Source organism: Callospermophilus lateralis, chromosome 7 (genome assembly GCF_048772815.1).
Source record: "Callospermophilus lateralis isolate mCalLat2 chromosome 7, mCalLat2.hap1, whole genome shotgun sequence".
NCBI classification, from domain to species: domain Eukaryota; kingdom Metazoa; phylum Chordata; class Mammalia; order Rodentia; family Sciuridae; genus Callospermophilus; species Callospermophilus lateralis.
This window is the reverse complement of record NC_135311.1, coordinates 70,307,771-70,327,462: the sequence shown is the minus strand read 5'-3', so window position 1 is coordinate 70,327,462 and position 19,692 is coordinate 70,307,771. Positions and strand designations below refer to the sequence as shown.

Genomic DNA, 19,692 nt, shown 5'->3' with positions numbered 1-19,692 from the left:
ACTTTTCCTAATAAAATGTCCAAGAGTGATCTAGTTTGAGACCCTCTCATAGGTATGGTATCTACAACTTTTGTGTTACTTCTTTTCTGTTTTTGTTGTAAGAGTGGATGTCCATTCATACCTGAGGCCTAGTCATTAGTTTGTATTTTTGTTTTTTCTATCCTTTTAAATAAGATATAGCTGAATCTTGAGTGCTTTTAATTTGTGTGTAGAGCAAGATCCAATGATTTTTTTTTTTTGGCTGAATTCAATTCAGAAGCAGAGTCTGTACCCTATGAACTTGTAGTGTTCCTTTAGATTCCTAGGACCTTACATAAAAGGGGAAAACCAACAGTATGAACATCCAAAGCAAATAATAAACATCCAAAGCAAATAATAAACAGCATTAAAATAAATACCCAACATGTATGGTGACTTCTACAACACTAGCTACCACCAGAACAGGAATAATGAAGCCAGCAGTTGTCAACAGTAAAATAAATAAGAAACTGTGAACTAAATCTGGTATTAAAGTGAACAGCAGGCTTCAATTGCAACAACTTGAATGCTGGGGGCAGGAGTTATGTAATACTAATCATTCTGAAAAATGGTGAAAACACACTTCAAAACAAAATTGCACGTGGCTGGATACATTTCCAGGAGAGGATGAAAGCATTTAATACTACTAGCAATAGCATAAGTCAGATCAACAGGAAAAGTCTGCTCACGAGAATAGGAAACTAGAAAGCATGAGACTTGCACCCCAATACCTACACATTAGTGGAAAATTTCTGCCTGTTATCTCTGAGGGACTGGACACTCATGTGCTTTGTATTCTTCAAGCTTCCCACTTACAGTAGCTACCCAGGAATGACATCACTATCGTTAGTTCTTAGCAAAACTATGAGGTTTACCATAGGAAATACATGCCATAATCATGCAAACCTCACTTCTACCAGAGTTCTTCTCTCAGTCCAGGCTAGTTCTGAAATACAGCTTTTCAATTTTTTATTATTATTATTCCTAGAGCTACGAAGTTGGGTTCCTCCTGACAAACTCATGCATGCATGGAAATCTGTTTCAGTTCTTTCCCTCCTCTTTCCCTTCCTGTCCTCACTTCCCTCTCCCATTCTCTTTTCTCTACTAGGCTTTCTTTTGCTCATCTATTAATTTGTATTTGTGTTATCTTTCTCTTCCCCTTTCCTTTATTTTACTCTGGCTTCCACATATGAGAGAAAAATTAAGACTTTCGAATTTCTGAGCTTGGCAAATTTCACTTAGCATAAAATTCTCCATTCCTATCCATTTACCAGCAAATGCTATTATTTCATTCATTTTCTTTTGGCTGAGTAGAACTCAGTTGCATATATATACCAGTATTCCTTAATATATACCAGTATTCCTTAATATATACCAGTATTCCTTAATCCATTCATCTATCAAGAGGCATCTGGATGAATTCCATAATTTAGCTATCATGAATTGTGCTGCTATAAACAGTGATGTGGCTGTGTTGCTGTAGTATGCAGATAAACCATACACTTTATATGAGGATCAAATTCTCACTGAGAAGGATAGCTACAGTGTAAGAGGGATCTGCATGTTGTCCACAGAGTCACAAGACGACAACATTGTGAACTCTCCTTATTTCCTCCTTCCACTGAGGTCCTAAAAGCATGCCTCTGCTTTCCTCAGGATTTTAAAGTAATGTTTAGTTGCCTTCTAGTTTTCCCACCCCAAAAGCACTGGCAAGGACTGGAGTGTTGCTACATTGAAAGAGAGCATGACTGGCATATGCGTGTTCTGTTTCCAGCATCACAAAAGGGAAAATCAAACAAACAACTCTCTCTCTCTCTCTCTCTCTCTTCACTGGCAACAGAAAGCCTGTGGATAACCAGTCACCAAGAACCTGCTTCTGTCAATCAGAAAAATGCCCTGAATACTGCACATCTGGATGCTCTGTTAAGGGCAAAGAGCACCAAGAGTGCCCTATCACCTCTCCCCAACATACATGACCATCAGTGGAATATGAAACCATCAATAAGGAAAAGTTGGTATGAAATTGTAGCTATTTCATGATACAATAATGAAGGACTCAGGAGTGAGGTAAATAACAATAAAAGCAAAGTAATTTTTCTCCCCTCAGTTAAGTTAGGGCATAAGTTATCATCTGGTTTGTGTGTGTGTGTGTGTGTGTGTGTGTGTGTGTGTGTGTGTGTGTTTGTGTGTGTGTGTGTGTGTGTATGAATACTTACATGTGTTTGTATGTATGTATCTATCTCAAATAGTTTTCCAAGCAAAATGATCTCCCCTGCATTTGAAGATTAATAAATAGTTGTTGAATTTTTGAAGGTACAACAGATCTATTTCAAATACCTTCTCAACAATTTTGTAGGAAGAAAAATGCACACCCAATCCTCTATATGGTATTTAGCCATTTCTAAAACCCCTTGTGCATGTTCTCAGACCATATCCACAGCTAAACTCGCTAGTGCCACCTTCTCATGTGTTGGGCTGAGTTTGAACAATCCAGAATAAACCAGTCCTTTGGGAAACTCTCCTGTTGTGGAGTAGAAGTTAGGGCTGGGAAATCATTAAAAATATAAAGCAATGTAGCTGACCTCTGTCCCAGAGAACTGGAAATAATGTGAGGAAACAGGTTAGTTGAGGAGACAGTTGCACGGTTGCTAAGAGCCATAGCCAAGTAGTATGATGCATGGCATTTTTGGTTGACAGGTGAAACCAGCAAGCCATTGAGATGATATGATTATGTTAAGATCTGCATTCTTATGGATATTAGACCCCTGCTAAGGGACTCCTAGAGAGTTCCCATTGGTTGGGGAAGTGCGGTAGGAGGAAATTCCGGAGGAGGGACTTCCTGTTGGGGTCGGGAGAACGCTGCGTGTGTCGGTTGGCAATTTTCCCAGGAGTGTACGGGGCATTGGTGGCAGTTTCAAAAATAAAGTTTGTTCCTGCTTGAGTGGCTCATGATTTTGTGTCCAGCCAGACTGTGGCACACGGTCTCCTTCTGGACTCCTCAGTCTCAGATTACATTCTGTCACAGAAGTATACATCCTTCAGAGGGAGGAACTAAGAACATATAACCAAGCTGCCTAATCCCAGTGAGAGCCCTCTGTGAAGCAAAGCCTCACTCAAGGGGGATTTAGGAAGGTTCTAAGGCAAGTTCTCTGCCTCAAAGTGAGATCAAGAGCTGCCTCCTTTCTGGAGAGAGGAAGTGGGCAGCAGCTCTAAACCCTGGAACATGGCACAACTACACAGGCTTGTAAGTCATGGTCATGAAAGTGAACAGGCACCTGCTTGCTTCTCATAAACAACCATGTCCTTTCAAGCTGATTGGTGTCATTGCTTCTATCATATCCTTTGCAAATTCTTCAAGCCTTTCTCGTTTTTTACAGAGAGCAATGATTCCTGTGCTAAATCATCTGCTATTAAGGTGATCACTTCAGATCAGGCCAATTCATCTGCTCATTGACCACCTCATCCCTGTAGTTTGAATCAGTTGTTAACAGCTATAGCACAGCACTTATTCTGTGCAATGGACTGACTGTTTACGTTGCTCCAAATGCACATGTTGAAACCTGATCCCCAGTGTGATGGTACTAGGAAGGGAGGCCATGGGAAGTGTTCAAAACATGAGTGTGGTGCAATCAAGAATGAGATTTAGTGCCCTCCTGAAGGCACTAATTCTGTACCCAAGACAACAGAGTTTTTTCCTTCCACCATATGAGGATGTAGCTAGGAGCCACCATCTGTGGACCTGAAGGTGAGCCCCATCAGACACTGCATCTGCCAATGAGTTGATCTTGAACTTCCTGGACTCTAGAACTATGAGAAAGAATTACCTATTGCACAAACAAACCAAGACACTCTATGGTATTTTGTTCTAGCCACCAGAAAGGAAGGACTAAGGTCCCTCAAAATAATTTAAAGTATATTTTCACATGGACAAAATAAGAATTTAGGCTTATCTTATTTGCTCACCAGGAAGACAAAACCCAAAAACATCTTTATTGTCTCCCACAACTATACCAAATGAGTCTAGATTCTTTCTATATGGAGGGAATGAATATAATTTATCTTTCCAGAGTACACTTTCCTATGGGATCCGAGACACTCTGTGTGTATAGAAGTTTATTTATGAATATTATTGTTGCAAGCAGTCTCTTCCAATTGGAAGGTTCTAGTTCAGAAATTGTGTCAAATCTTCCTCTCAGTGATTGCTTTCATGATTGTTGAGCAAATGCTTCGAATTCAGTACTTTCAGTTTCCTCTTCCTAGATTTTTGCATAGTTTGCTTTATTATTTAAACGTTTTCTCATTGGGCCACTGGAAGAATTGGAATTCAGTACTTTCAGTTTCCTATTCCTAGTTTTTTTGCATAGTTTGCTTTATTATTTAAGTGTTTCCTCATTGGGTCACTGGAAGAAGTCTATAAAGTCCCAGGAAGTCAGCGCAGTAGGTTATAAAGCAAAGTAACAGGTGAAACAGAAGGGAAGGAGCTCATCAGCACTCATCACCTCCTGAAAGTAGCCTTCTTCCCAAAGTATCCTTCTCTAAAGGATCCTTGCTCCAGGTGAGACTGGGACACAGTTTACGAGGTGAATTCCTTCTTTCTGAAATGAGCATCTCCCAAGAGAGGCTGCTCCTGAGCCAGATGTGGGATAGGAGCTCACTTATAATCCTGGGGATATCAGGAGGCACCTGTCCATTAAGTGCCCACTGCTCTTCCTGTGTTGAATCTGGCTCCAGCAAAGGTGGAGCCCACAGAGGGAACTGGGAAGGTTTTAAGATTGTCATTTCTTTCTTGACACTTAAATTATCTAATAAAATTAAAATGAAATCTTGCTTTATTGATTATTTTCATAGCTCTAGGTAGATAAAATTTAACAACTTGGAATTTGCCTAAAGAGGCCATTGTCCCAAATTTGGGAACTTTTAAAATCTTGTGCAGACATTTTTTCTGGGCCAGTCACTGACTGGTTCTCATTTTGTGGTGTAGTGCCTTATGCTATATAATTGATTAGACTATCAGCTTCGTGGTAATCTCGGTGGGGAATTGTAAGAGGAAATGGGTTCTGATCAGAGAAAAATTAATGGCTTTTTTGTGGTGGGGCTGGGGGGAAGACTTGGGAAGCTAGACTGAGGCAGAACTGGCATCATATTGATTAAAATGGAACAAGTCAGAAGTAACCAACATTTTCAAGTTAAAGAATGAAAACTTGGGTGCTTATGCTAAATATTTGTTTGTATCTCAAAGAATTTACTCATTTCATTGGGAACTCTTTGAGTAACAGGGATTGTGATGCTGACAAAAAAATAAGTAAGTTAATTCATTAATAATGGAAAAAAAATTAATTTCTAATATATTTTAGATGTATTAAAATTTATAAATACATTCTAGATGTAATTTTTAATACATTCTCAATGTATTCCCATGAATGGGAATACAGTGGTAAGATGAAGTGACATTTTTTCCAACTAAATCTTTTTGAAAACTCTGATTTCCCCTCTCCTTTTTTGGTACTGGGGATTGAATCTGGGAAGTTTTACCAGTGAGCTACATCCCCAGTCCTTTTTGACTTTTATTTTGAGACAGCGTCTCACTATGCTTAAAGCTCTGACTTATAGAACCGTGGTGTTTCACGTAGTCCAAAAATAAACACATACTGAAAATTAATGAATACACCAACATATGAAGAAGGCCCAAATGAAACAGAAACAGTAATGAGTGAATCTGAGTGTGCTACAAATGAATTGAGCACACCTCAGAAAGTGAAAAAGTGGAAGAAATTGTCTAAGCAACTTTGGAATATAGTGTTCTGACCATGTGCGTAAGTCTAAAGACAAAAAAAGAACTGTCTGCTAAAAAATGCATTCTAGTTAGTAAATGTATGTTTTTTTGTAGAGTTCTGAATCATCAACTTTAAAATTACTTTCCGTGTGTGCTAGATTGGAGCAAATAGGTAAATTTATTGTGTATAAAGATAAGCAGCCCTCTCATAGTCAGAAAAATGAGTTGAAAATGAAGAAGGGGAAAGGTTGAATGAATTCAGTTCTCTTTCTCTTGGAGAAGAAATCTAAATAAAAACACATTATCCCCACATGAGCTTAAGAACTTAGGCTTCTTTCACCATTCTGAGACAGGAATTTGGGAATAAAGGGTGAGATACCAAGTCTCAAATGAACTACTGAGATGCAAAAAGTGCCCAGGAAAAATCATAAGTCCTGAACACATGCCCTTGGCTCATGCCATTGAGCCATGCCCTTGTACCATGAGGGCAGAGAAAACTGGCACAAATGTATATAGATCACGCTGGTTTCAGCTCTAATCCAGTCTCTAGAACTGGGCCTCTAAAAATATTAGCACCCCACACCCACTAAAAATATTAGCACTCCCCTCTGGAGAGAGCCTTCACTCTCCCTTGAATGTGCATTCCTTCCTTTACCCCAAAGGCCTCTCTCTTGAGATTGTCCCCATTCTCCCTTGAATATTGATCTACACTGGCAGGGACTGAAATAAATAGATAAATTTTTTTCCCATTTAAAAATGTTTTAAATCCAACAAGATAGTAATTAAAATAATAAATGATAAATTAATAATAGATGTTAAAATATAATAAATACTAGCAAAATAACAATAATAAAAATTTAAAGGCAAAAGAATTAACTAGTCTTATATTTTATTTCTCTAGAATTAAATCTTTTTAAGCTTGTGAAAAAAATATAAAAGTAAAATAAGAGCAGAGCGAGGGGGAAAGAGAGAAAGAGAGTTAGAGAGAGAGAGAGAGAGAGAGAGAGAGAGAGAGAGAGAGAGACAGACACTTTGATCCATTTGTTGGGTGCCCATATCTCACTTTACATCACCAATCTTTGCATCTGAGGAAGTTAAGGCCACTTTATTAGGTCAGCAGTTTCAATTCCTTTCAGGATTTTAAAAATATCTTTTTCTGATACTGTTGTGCATACTTGACAGTTATGACAGAATATTCAGCTTTAAATATTGTATGGTTCTATTTTATAAGATGAGCCCAGGCAGAAATTGGATTTTTTCTAGCTGCTCTTGCAACTGAGTTGTCCTGGTGATTATATTTATACATGAGATTTCATCAGAATTACTTTTATGTTACTCTGTAGGTCTTATCTAGAGAACTCTGAGCCATTATTTAAGCAGTATCTCTTTTCTGTTCCTGTTTACTCAGGATACCAGATGTTGGTAGAAGTCAATCTTTGATCTTGCAGATGAATGCAGTGCTTTAGTATGTAGGAAACAAGGGGGAGGCAGGAATCTGAATCTCTGAATGACCATGTGAAGCAAAGCTTCCACTCATGTCTAAGGTGGAAGGGTTAAACATATCTTTCAAGTTGTATCAATAGCTCTTTAAGCAATCTGTGTCACCAATGCCATAACCTTATTCTCTGTTTCTTCCTCCTATCAGAAAGAAGGAACTCCAACACAGCTGAGTACCTAGTAGTCTTGAAAGTCTCTTCCTGTGTGTGCAACAAAGCCCAAGACTGGGGTCCCCAATGATTTTTCTACTTTATCCTCAGTAAGACTGTTCCACTGGCTGCATTGGACCCAGGCTGTTTCCCAGCCTTTAGCTCCTACCATGGTGTATCTCCTGTTCTAAAATATATTTTCTCCAAAATCGTTTTGCAGAACTCCAATTTTTAGATCCAATAGAAATGTCTCTTCTGTGAAGCCAGCTATAATGCTTACAAATAAAACTATTACTTGGGTAGAGACCACACCTTATTTGAATCAACATTTTAACATCCATTGCTTCTTGCTATATTTCACAATTTTTTTTCCTATCAAGACAGACTGGCTGAAGGAAGAAACTTGTTTTGTTCATCATTAAGTATTCAATAGCAATAGGCCCCACATTGCTATTGACTGAATGATTATATGTCATTTAAGTATTGAAGAAAAAAATAGCATTGCTCATTTAAAAATAAAAAAAACAAGTAAAGACAATTGATGAAAATTGACCAACTAATTTCACAAACAATAGTAAATTTTAACTGGGAAGTTAGGAAGTGCTAGAAATGAGCCATAAAACCACAAGTATTCCAATAAAAACACTATCTATAGCGTTGCATAACATAGTGAAGAAAATGAGGGGTTTTGAAAAATTCACTTTGAAATTTATTCTTGTACTGTATTCAAGCAATAGTTGTGAATAACTGTTATTTTAGCAATTTATTTTGATGATGCTATACAAATGGACATCTAGCTGTTGGTACTTAGTTTCTGTCATGTTATTGTCAAAGATTCCATTCTATTCAAATATGAAAATGGGGTGGATACTCTTGATGACTTTTCTAGCAACATAAAACTTTCTAGGCAAAGAAAAATACCCAATGAAACTAAGTTGACAGCAATTCTAATAACCCAGTGCCTAGTTATATGCATTCAGAAGGCAGCATGTATAGCAAAAGATGTAATGTAATGTAATATATAATCTTATATATTTTGATTACATATGATTTTTTTCCTATAGTTTAACATAGTGGAATGATTTAAATTACTACATTGTTTTCTGAATGATTGCTCATACTGAAACTTAAATACGAGAGGAAGTGCCTTAATTAAAGATCAAAAACAATAAGTAGAGATGATATTTGCAGCATTTGTCAGCATTTTTTTTTCTGTACTGGAGATTGAGCTCAGGAGCACTTAATCACTGAGCCACATTCCCAACCCTTTTTATTTTTTGAGATAGGGTCTCACTAAGTTGCTTAGGACTTGCTTAATTGCTGAGGCTGACTTCAAACTTGTGATCTTTCTGTGTCAGTCTCCCAAGCCACTGGGATTACAGATGTGTACCACCACATCTGGTGCATTTGTTAGCTTTTAATTGTTCATGGTTCTGAATCTATTAATTTTCAATAGATAATCACTTTTGTGTGTTCAATAGATAATCACTTTTTGTGTGTGTGTGCTAAGAATTGAACCCAGAGCCTAACACTCTAGTCCTCTAACAATGAACCAACACCCACAGCCCCAGTAATCACTTTTGAATTAATATTTTGTCATGTTTACTTAAATAAAACACCCCAAATATATGAATTCCAGGTTCCCGTTGTCTAGATTTACTCTAGTGAAAAAATTGGTAGAATAAGCTTGGAAATAATAGGAATGAATTTGGAATGTAAAGTTGGAGACAACATACACATGTATGATTTTAGTCTTAATGAAAAGTACTGATAACACTAGATAATAATAACAAGAAGAGAGAGAGAGAGAGAGAGAGAGAGAGAGAGAGAGAGAGAGAGATGAGCAAGAGATGAGCAAGTAAAAATTTAAAATAAACATCAATCCTTACCCTACTAAAATAGTACCACTGAGGTAGGATGTTGAAATGCTCTAGTCTTTGGTCACTGTGGTGACATTCCTGCCTGCTGTTCTATATCTATTGTGGAGATCAAGGATCCCTAGGCCAACTGGGGAGAAGGGACACACCCAGGGTGTTGAAATCAAAGTCCAGGTGTGCAGCAACAGAGGATGGTTCACTTGGCTTCAGCCATTCACTCCAATTTCCATTTTGGTTAAAAATGCAATGAAAAGCCCCCCAAACAGTTGTATCCTTGAACAAAATCACATACTTTTGATTTTGATTCTCTTCACCCTGACCTTAACTAGAGACCAAAATCCAGCACTCTGGTAGACAGGTGGCTGTGGAGTAGCTTCCTCCTGTCCACTCCCATTCTCTAATGTTTCCTGACTGTACTCTGTTGACCACTGGGAAAACAGTGAGAAAGATGATCTTTAAGAGAAAATACTGATCTGAAGAGATTGTAATTATCTGTCTTTTAATCAACAGTTAAACTAATTATTATTAAGGTTTGGATTATATGTGTCCCCTAAAAGCTCATGTGTGAGATAATACAAGAAAGGTTAGAGGTAAATGATTAGGTTATGAGAGCTCTAACCTAATTGGGGCATTAATACAATTGAATGGATTAACTGAGTGGTATCTGTATGCAGGTAGGGTGTGGCTGAAGAAGTCAGGTCTCTTGGGATGTGCCTGTGGGTTTGTTGCTGGTGAGCAGAGGTTGCTCTTTGCTACCTGGTATCATGACCTGAGCTGCTTTCCTCCTCACACCTTTCTGCTATGATGTTCTGTTCCAGGTGTCTATGGACTGAGACCTTTTGAAAGTGTGAATGTCAAACAAACTTTTCCTCCTCTAAAGTTGTTTTTGTCAGGTCTTTTGGTCACAGTGGTGAAAAAGCTGATGAAAACAATTACTAAATGATTTAAACCTGTGGTTTCTCTCAATGTGTCATCCAAGCAACCAAACAGACACAAAAATTACTTTCACTTTCAAGTTCAGTTTTTCACTCTGTTTTCCTTTGTGAGAATGAAAAATAATCCTCAGTATGTTTTCATCTTCTATAAAATAACATCAGAAAATAGGATGGAGGAAAGAGAACAAGATGAGTGGACAACAATTGGTAGCCTTTTTGGATCACACTGCCCTGAACAGAGATAGAGCAGAAATGCTTATTCAAGGACTTTCTTTTACATATAATTTAGTCTTGAGCTTAAGTTCCTTAATTTCTGACTTAAAGTGGCATATGAGAAATGGGGAGGTGAGGGAGAAGATAGTCTGATGGCCTGGATTGCAGGGTGCAGTTGCTAGATTTAGTTGTTGTTAGTCTAAAAGCTAGTCTCACTGCTAGTTTGGAAGTAACAGTGAGATGGGAGGCTCCTCCCCTAAGATCAGGAACAAAACAAGGATGCTCTCTTTTTTCACTTCTTTCCAACATAGTACTGGAAAGAACTAGCTAGAGAAAATAAGCAAGAAAAAGAAAGAAAAGACATCCAAATTGGAAAGGAAAAATTAAACTTTTCTGTTCCTAAGTAATGAGATGTAGAAAACTCTGGTAATTTCATAAAAATTTCTGCAAAGTGGCAGCCTCTAAAATCAACACTCAAATATTAGATGCACTCCTATATATTAACAATGAATATTCTGCACAAGGAAATTTTAGAAATACAATTTCATTTACAATAGCTTAAAAAATTGAAATAAAAAACAGAACAAAATATTGCTGAAAGAAATAAAAGAAGACATAAGATAATAGGCAACCTAGAGAATGGGAAACAATATTTGTAAATCGTATATCTAATTAAGGATTAATATTCAAACTATACAGTGAACTTCTAAATCCAGCAGTGCAAAACTAACCTGAAGCAAAAATGGCAGTGGATTTGAATTAACATTTCTCCAAAGACAATATATAAATATACAATGAGAACATGAAAAGAGACCCAGGATAACAAATTATTATGAAAACATAAATCAATACTACCATGAGAAACCACCTTATACTCAGTAGGAAGGTTATTCACATAGAATATAAGGATTAGGGATGTAGCTCAATGATAGAGCACTTGCCTATCATGAGTGAGGTCCTGGGTACAATCCCCACCCCCCACCCCTCACCCCGTTAATGAAATAAGTAAGTTAATAATAAAAGTTAATAAAGGGAGACAAACACACATATACACAATAACCAGTGTTGAGAGGAATATGGAGAAACTGAAATGCTTCTGAGCTCTTGGTGGGAATGTGAAAGGATATAACTGCTGTGAATAATGATAATGATGGTTCCTTAGAAAATTAAAAAATGTAATTATCATATAATTTATCAATTCCACTTGTGACTATATTCCCACAAGTATTGAAAGCAGGGTCTCAAAGAGACATTTGTTCACCAATGTTCGGAGCAGAATTATTTGTAATGTGTAAAACACAGAAGCCACTAGTTATTCATAATTATGCATGAATCAATAAGCAAATCGTGGTATATGTATTTGATAGAATATTATTTAGTCTTTTAAATGAAGAATATTCTGACATATATTACAAATATGAATAAGGTCATTGTGCCAAGTGGCTTATTTGCCAGTCACAAAAAGATAGTTGGTGATTCCTTATTTGAACTATTTTGAAACTTCAAGTATTATAAAATCATAGAAACAGAAAATAGAATGTAGTAGCCTAGGGATGGGTAACAGAGATGTGGGATTATATTGTTTAATGGATACAGAGTATTAGTTGTGCAAAATGAAAACCATCTTGTAGATGGATAGTGGTTTTGGTGCAAAAACGGCATAAAGATATTTGAAACCACCGAGCTGTACATTTAACAAGGTTTTATGTTGTTAATTCTACCACAATTGAGAAAATGGAAAAAAGGAAAATTTTAGTTTTCCTCAAGGACCTTCCTGATCAAATAGGACCTCACAAAGATGGTGGTTTGCAAATACAGAGAAAAAAGAGTTTGTCCCTAGTATTTTATCACTATTATCATTGGAAAAGATTGTTTCTTATTTATACTGGTGGAAAAATTAAGTACCTACATCTATTCCCTTTAGGTCAAAGTAGTCAAAACTGAGGTTTTTCTTTTTCTTTTCCATAGATTTATTTTCTTTAGGGATATCAGGATTAATCTAAGGTAATCCAATGTGTATCAATGTGTATGTACCCCATGTGTGGTGACTTTTTTACACACATTGATTCTTTTTTGGGCGTGGGAATGGAGAATCAAATTCAGGGCACTCACTCAACCACTGAGGCACATCCCCTCCCTTTCTTATATTTTATTTAGAGGCAGGGTCTCACGGAATTGCTTAGTGCCTTGGTGTTGCTGAAGTTGGCTTTGAACTCATGATCCTCCTGCCTCACCCTACCAAGCTACTGGGATTACAGGTGTGTGCCACCATGCCTGACCACACATTGATTCTTAAGTTTGGGAATCTGGGTTTTACAACCACTCTGAGTGATACTCTTATGTCTTACATTTTGAAAAAGACTTTCTGAGCAAGAGTGAAAAACATTATTCTGATAATGTGAAGCTACAATTTGTGGTTCTTTAATAATAGAGGCATGACAGGCCTGGTTTTTATAAATAAATTCTGCTATCAAATTCATATCATTTTGCAGTCCCCTTAATCTGCTCCTTGAAAAAAGGAAAGCAAATCCAGAATTCTAATGTGGCCAAAAGGAGTTCTTATTTTCCATATGCACAGAGCCTAAAGGTTCTAACAAAATAAACATAAACAAAAACAATGTTTTCAGCCTACTAATGTCTCATTCCAATGAAAATTTTTTTTACACTGTATGTCTCTTTAACTTACATTTACAGAATATTTTGAAATACATTATCTGGTAGATCAATCTTCATGGTAGATTTTACAGATTCATCTTTTTTAAAATTAATTAATTAATTAAATTTACAATAGAATGCATTTTGACATATTGTGCACAAATGGAGATTAATTTTATCAAAACCAACAATCTGTTGATTAAATAATGTTACAATAAAGGTTACATCATTCCGTTTAAATCTCAAAACAAACTTGAGGTAGGAAGAATTTTTTTTTTTAACCTGTAACCCTCATAAAATGACGAATGTGTTTTGTTTTCATTCCTTGACACCCAGCTAGCTTAAGCTCTTTGCTCAAGTTATATGGGTAGATGTGTTAGTCAGTTTTCCAGTACTATAACACAAATCTGCGATGATCAGCACACAAGAGAAAAGGTTTCTTTTGGCTCACAGTTTTGGAGTTTCCAGTCAATGTCAATTGGTTTCATTTATTTGGGTCTATGATGACACTAGCATAACACATCATAGCAAGAGTGTGTGGCAGAGCAATACTATCCTCCTTGTGGCCAAGAAGCAGTAGAGAAAAAAGAGGAAGTGGCTGAAATCTGCAGTTATTTTCAAAAGCACTCCCCCAGTGACTTGAAGACCTACCATGAGGCATCACATGTTCAAGGTTCTACCATCTACCCACAGTGCTACCTTGGGGACCAAGCTTTAACACATGGGCCTTTGAGGCACATTCAACATACAAACTGTAGCAGTAGTAAACTGTAGAGCTGAAAAATTTTGAAAGTCATAGATACATGCTGAATATTTAGCATTTAAAATATAAATATATTTGAGTGACTTCAACAGAATGTTCTTACATATTATTACAATAAAAAATTGGTTATATCATAGAAAGCCACTGATATACAAAGCTAAATAAATGCTTGCCAAGAGATTCATGCAATAATAGAACTTTTAATGCTTAATAAGCTCTAATTAAATCTTTGTTTTAAAAAAATAATTCTGAATTATAGAGAAAGTTTAAGACTACTGAAAGTTCAGATATTCCTTCTCTTAGATTCATTCCTGGTGATATTTTGGACATCATTTATATACTTTTGTTTTACAAATGGAAGCATAGTTTTTCTATTTTCATTCCTATTCCAATTTTTAGTTGACAAATAGCAGAGAACAAGACCTCTCATGTGTGCAGGCCTGTTTCTGGTATGCAGGCCTGACTCTACAGGAATAAGTGGAGTTCATTCCATCACACTAATGGATCAGAGCATCATGCTGTTGGTAAATGAGTGTCAATGGAAAGCCCCTGTATGTTACTGATTAAGGAGCACAGGAAGCAATGTTGTTGAGAAAGATCATTCTGCCAGATGAGTGGTCACAAAGCATGGTGTAGGGAAGTGACATTCCTGGCTTCAAACGTTGGGACTCCCACTATTCACTAGATATGACGAAGCAAACTCCTCAGTCTTTTTGAACTTCATCTTGTACATATGCAAACTGAGTATAAATAGCATTAACTTTCAAAATTCCTGTAAACATCAATGAGCTCAGGTATGTAAAACATATGTGACAGCTTTGTATAGACTGTCAATGCATGATAAACATTGCTTGAATTTTATTTTTATTATGGAAGTAAAACCTTGGACTGGTATCTAACTACTTCATTACTTCAAATTTTTTTATTCATTACTTTTAACTTCAGATTTCTAGTAGAGGAAGCCCTATGCAAATGATATCCTACATTTTGTGCCATAGAAAAATATGGAAATCCTCTGAGCTTCCTCCTGTCATAACATGTTTGATTAAACTTCAGGGGTTGGGGGAACTAATTTGCGATCTTATTTCTACAGTGAGGCCCTTTTATTTTTGTAGATCACCATGACGTCTGGACCAATTATGTTGGTCCCAGTGTGTCTGGTAGAAAACAACAATGAGCAGCTAAGAGTGAACCAGAAAGCCTTGAAGATTCTTCGCAAGATTTCTCAGCCTGTGGTGGTTGTGGCTATTGTAGGGCCTTATCGCACAGGAAAGTCCTACTTGATGAACCGTCTTGCTGGAGAAAACCTTGGTGAGTGAGGTCCCTCGGCAGGGCTGTTTACTTCAATCCAGCTCTATCTCAGTTTGTCACTGCATCTTCAGGATAACAAGGAGGGAGATTCTGAATCTCCTCTCCAACAAATCTAATTCTTTCCAGCAAAATTGCAGCCTTGTCAATGTATCCAATGCTTTTATTTACATCTGTCATTTCAGCTTCCTGTAAAAGGGATATCCTTCATTTCTAGCAGCTTAGGACCTGAGCTCTTACAATGACCTTCACCCATCCATGGTTTTCCTTTTTCTGATATCTTATTCTTATTAACTTGATGCTCTCTCTGAATTATGTATCTCATCATGGCTGCCATATCACTGTTTTTTTTTAAAACTCTATCTCAAGCAAAATTATATTGTCTCAATTTCCTTTTTATACTTTCTTCCCACTTTTCAATCAACTCCTCTCTTTTCTTAAAACCCAACATTCCACTGAATTGCTCTTTCTCTTTCAATATATACCAATGACCCTGTCTTTTCTGATTCAAATTATGTTTCTTTTTATCCATCCTGGACCCTTGCTTAGCATCACTTCTCCTGTTTCACCAGCTTGCTCCTAAAAACTCTTTCCTTTCTTATTATCTCTATACCACACACTCTTGGTTTCTTTCTATCTCTGAGTCTCCATCTCCATCTTTTCAAGGTACTCACAGGGTTTAGCCTCCGAAGGGCAGGTATTTCAGCCTCATTCAGTCCTATTGTATCTCCTGGAGCTTTAACTTATCTATAGTACCTGGAAAATAATAGTTACTTAATAAGTAATTGTTGACTAAATTTCTTTGTTTATTCCTCAGATGATTAAAAGGACTTGATCTAATTACAATACCATCACTAGCTTAACTTCCTTTTGAAGTCAGGGTGGTTGGACAGCTAAGAATCAAAGCATCTTTGTGTGTAGTGTAACTTCTTTCATCCAGTGCACTGGTGGGCCACACCAACAGGAAGGCACATTTTCTTACAATGGGAAGAGGAATTAGAAATTATGAACAAACCAAACTTTAAAATGTGGGAGAAGCTTACAGAGAAAAATATGAGGTGTTTATGTGACACTAAGTTGGATATCCTCAAAGAACAGAGAAGCATCATCTTTTTTTTTCATTGCAATAAGTATTATCATTGTAAAATAAAACATAAATATACTATATGCAACAACATATCCACACCCACTAAAAACAAATATTCACACACACATATACATATGGATATACATGCTTATACTTTATAAATATATGAAACGTACATGTAAATATATAAAATCAGAGAAGTAGTATCTCGTATCACCGGCTCTTATGATCCTACAAGTGCGATTCTGTAGTTCAGGAGGTTCCTGAATATCTGCTCTTCTCTTGCAGGCTTTCCTCTGGGATCCACAGTACAATCTGAAACCAAGGGCATCTGGATGTGGTGTATGCCCCACCCCAAAAAGCCAAACCACAGTCTGGTTCTTTTGGACACTGAGGGCCTGGGAGATGTGCAAAAGGTGAGGCAGAATCTCAGACAGATCTTTTTTATTCTGGTATTTTTTCTTAGCTTTCCATGGTACTTTTTACTTCAACTTCTGTATTTCATTCCTGAAATCCCCAAATGCTACTCTATGGAATGAGACTTACTTCGATCTCTTTGAATTTATACCATATAATGTGATACGTTAGGTAAAATTGTATTCCTGAGAAGTGAATTGAAGAGTTTCATCTATTTTAGTAAGCCTTTATGGAGAAGCTGAGATATAGGGTCTTGGGCAAGTACTGTTGATGAGGTAAAGGTCCTGCTCTCTCAGAACCTTCAACTCTGTTGAGGAGATGGTGTGTATAAGTCAGCTAGAATACCATGTGATCACTGCTTGGGTGTGAGTGAACCAGGTGAATTTCCTAGAAAGCACACTAAGAGACACCAACAGGCAGGAGGTCTTTTAATTCAGGTTTTAGTTTGCCGAATCTTACATTAGAGTGCAATTAAGACACCATGTCTATTTCTGTATCTGTCTCTCCCTCTTTTCCTCCTTCCCTATTTAGAGATTAAATTGGAAACAAGATCTATATTTCTGTAGGGTTCATTTGCTCCCAAGTTTAAGCAGATATTCTGTTCTTACTTATAAAACAACATACCAAAGATACGGTCTTGGTGCCAAAACCTATTGTTGTTTCTCTAAGTCCAACTTGTTCTGATCTCAGTCAATTTACTTCTTAAATAATTAGAATTTGGGAAATGCAGTATATTCATAATATTTTTTTTCCAAATTCCCATATTCTGGATTTGAATTTCAGGATTTTCATTTCCTCAAGCAGGTAATAAAACATATCAGAGTTTTACTACAACTGACTGCTGGCTTCTTCAGTGATTCAGTCAACACAAAAGCAGCTTTGCCTCTTCAAGGCTCTCACCATCTCGCCACAGAGCTAGCTTTGAAGTCACATCTTCTGTATCTTCCCTTGGCTCTGAGACAGTCAGACCTAAGAACTCTATGCTTATTTAATTCTAATGTTGATTTGGCTTCTGCAAGTATTTCTATTTTGCATACCCCTTTGTTAAGTCCACATTTTACAAAAACTTCAGCACTCAGATGTAATTTCCAGTTATATTGTATGTCACATACAGTCATTTCCTACTTTCAGTAACTTTTGTTCTCATTGACACTTTCATTATTTTTATTCAATATAATAACTGTTCTTTTTACTTTAGATTCATTACTAATATGTAAACACTTTAATTATGTTATTATCCTTGTTTGTCGTTGTTTTTAAATTAATGTATTATTAGATAATCATGTAGATTGTAAAAATTGCTGTGCTTAAGTATGTTTTTCACCAAATAAACAAGGTGAGCAACATTTTTTAGTAGCTCACACATATATATGCTTTGTGGATTTGACTTAAGTGCTCAGTGGTGATTAGCACAGCATGTATTATGTGGTCCTCTTATTGTTAAGTGAGACTTGGTCTCTTACTACTAAGCAACTAGTTGCATACTGGACCCTGTTTTTTCAACCTGTATTTTCTTATTTCATCTCATTCAGAAAAAGAAGGATCATTTGAAGAAAGTATTGTTAGAATCCTTCCATAGATGAGGAAACAGGGGTCACAGAAGTTTCATTGCCAAAGCTGAGATTTAATTTTGTTTTCATGTTTTATTTTCTTTGTGTCAACACTGTGCTGTCTGTAATAACAAATGAAAAATAACTGAACAACAACAACAAGAACAAAACCTGAATGAACATTGAAGGAAAAGGTCATTCAGTGCTTGTTTTAACATGTTTTCCAGGGTGACCCTAAGAATGACACGTGGATCTTTGCCCTGGCTGTGCTTCTGAGCAGCATGTTGGTGTACAACAGCATGGGCACCATCAACAATGATGCCTTGGAGAAGATGCAGTATCCGTTCTAGTTTATTGAGAAATTGTGGAGGGAATGGAGACCAAGCTGAATCCTTCCCCCAGTGGCTGAGTTGCCTTTGGTAGGGCAGAGAGGACCCAGGGGAAGGGAGAGCATTCGTAATAATTTTTTAAGGGGAACAAGGAAATTGTGCTTGGCCACTCCTTTTCCTTAGCCAAGTCCTAGTTATGTGACAGAACTCACAGAACTAATCAGGGTGAAGTTTTCCCCGAGACTTGATGGAGTAGAAGATTCCACAGAATTTGTGAGTTTCTTTCCAGACTTTGTTTGGACTATTCGGGATTTCACTCCGGAGCTGAACCTACGTGGTCACCCCATCACGGAAGACGAGTACCTGGAGAATGCCTTGAGGATGATTCCAGGTATATGAGCATGATCTGGGTGGGGTGCTGACTAGTAAGGGCTGATATTTGATGAACATTGTCCATCATCTCTGGGGTTGCCTTGTACTTCACACTAGCTCAGGTCTACAGAAATGACTGGGTTCTGGGTTATTACTCTTTGATAAGTTCTAATGACTAGAGTTAACTCACCCAGTGAGAGTAGGGCATGAATGTGTACAAAGTGATTCCAAACCAATTTTCACTTAAAATAATTTGTACTTTAGCATTTAGCTTATGTCAGGCACTAAACCTTTCCAGATACCTGACATTGCTCTTTCTTATGCTTCTCCTTTTTTTGTGGAAAAACAATGAGAAAAACAATGTACTAGTTAATTGTTAGTCATAGAATTACAAGGCAGAACCTACTTTGTTCAGTTTTATTCATTCTCCTTTCAGACATTGTTTTAGTCAGCTTTTTCACTGCAGTGACTAAAGGTCCTGACCAGAATAACTATAAATGAGGAAAAGTTTATTTAAGGACTCACGGTTTCAGAGGTCTAAGTCTATAGAAGGTCAGCTTCATTCCTCGGGGCTTGCGGTGAAGCAGAACATCATGGCAGAAGAGTGTGGAAGAGGGACGCAGCTTACATGATGATCAGAAAGCAGAGAGAGAGACTCCACTCTCCAGATACAAATATATACCCCAAAGTCACACCCACAATGCCTACTTCCTCCAGCCACACACCACCTGCCTTCAGCCACATAACGC

At 37.1% G+C, this 19,692-nt stretch overlaps 2 protein-coding genes across 3 annotated transcripts in view; one reads left to right on the top strand and one right to left on the bottom strand.

Moving 5' to 3' along the window:
• LOC143405204 (volume-regulated anion channel subunit LRRC8B-like) overlaps positions 1-19,692 on the bottom strand; it is a 176,894-nt gene that overhangs the window by 38,209 nt on the left and 118,993 nt on the right. The window contains exon 9 of one of the 2 annotated variants that reach the window (XM_076863585.1): positions 241-308. The exons of the other annotated variant lie outside the window; for it this stretch is intronic. The gene's annotated coding sequence lies outside the window, so the exon portion shown is untranslated. Of the gene's footprint in view, positions 1-240; positions 309-19,692 lie in introns of those variants that run through there. 2 annotated transcript variants of the gene reach the window in all.
• Positions 4,479-19,692, top strand: part of LOC143405207 (guanylate-binding protein 7-like) — a 30,112-nt gene continuing 14,898 nt past the window's right edge. Inside the window, exons 1-5 of the mRNA XM_076863599.1 lie at positions 4,479-4,573; positions 14,996-15,191; positions 16,564-16,691; positions 18,470-18,579; positions 18,766-18,962. Of these exons, the coding sequence (XP_076719714.1) occupies positions 15,002-15,191; positions 16,564-16,691; positions 18,470-18,579; positions 18,766-18,962 (625 nt within the window). The 5' untranslated portion in view covers positions 4,479-4,573; positions 14,996-15,001. The remainder of the gene's footprint in view (positions 4,574-14,995; positions 15,192-16,563; positions 16,692-18,469; positions 18,580-18,765; positions 18,963-19,692) is intronic.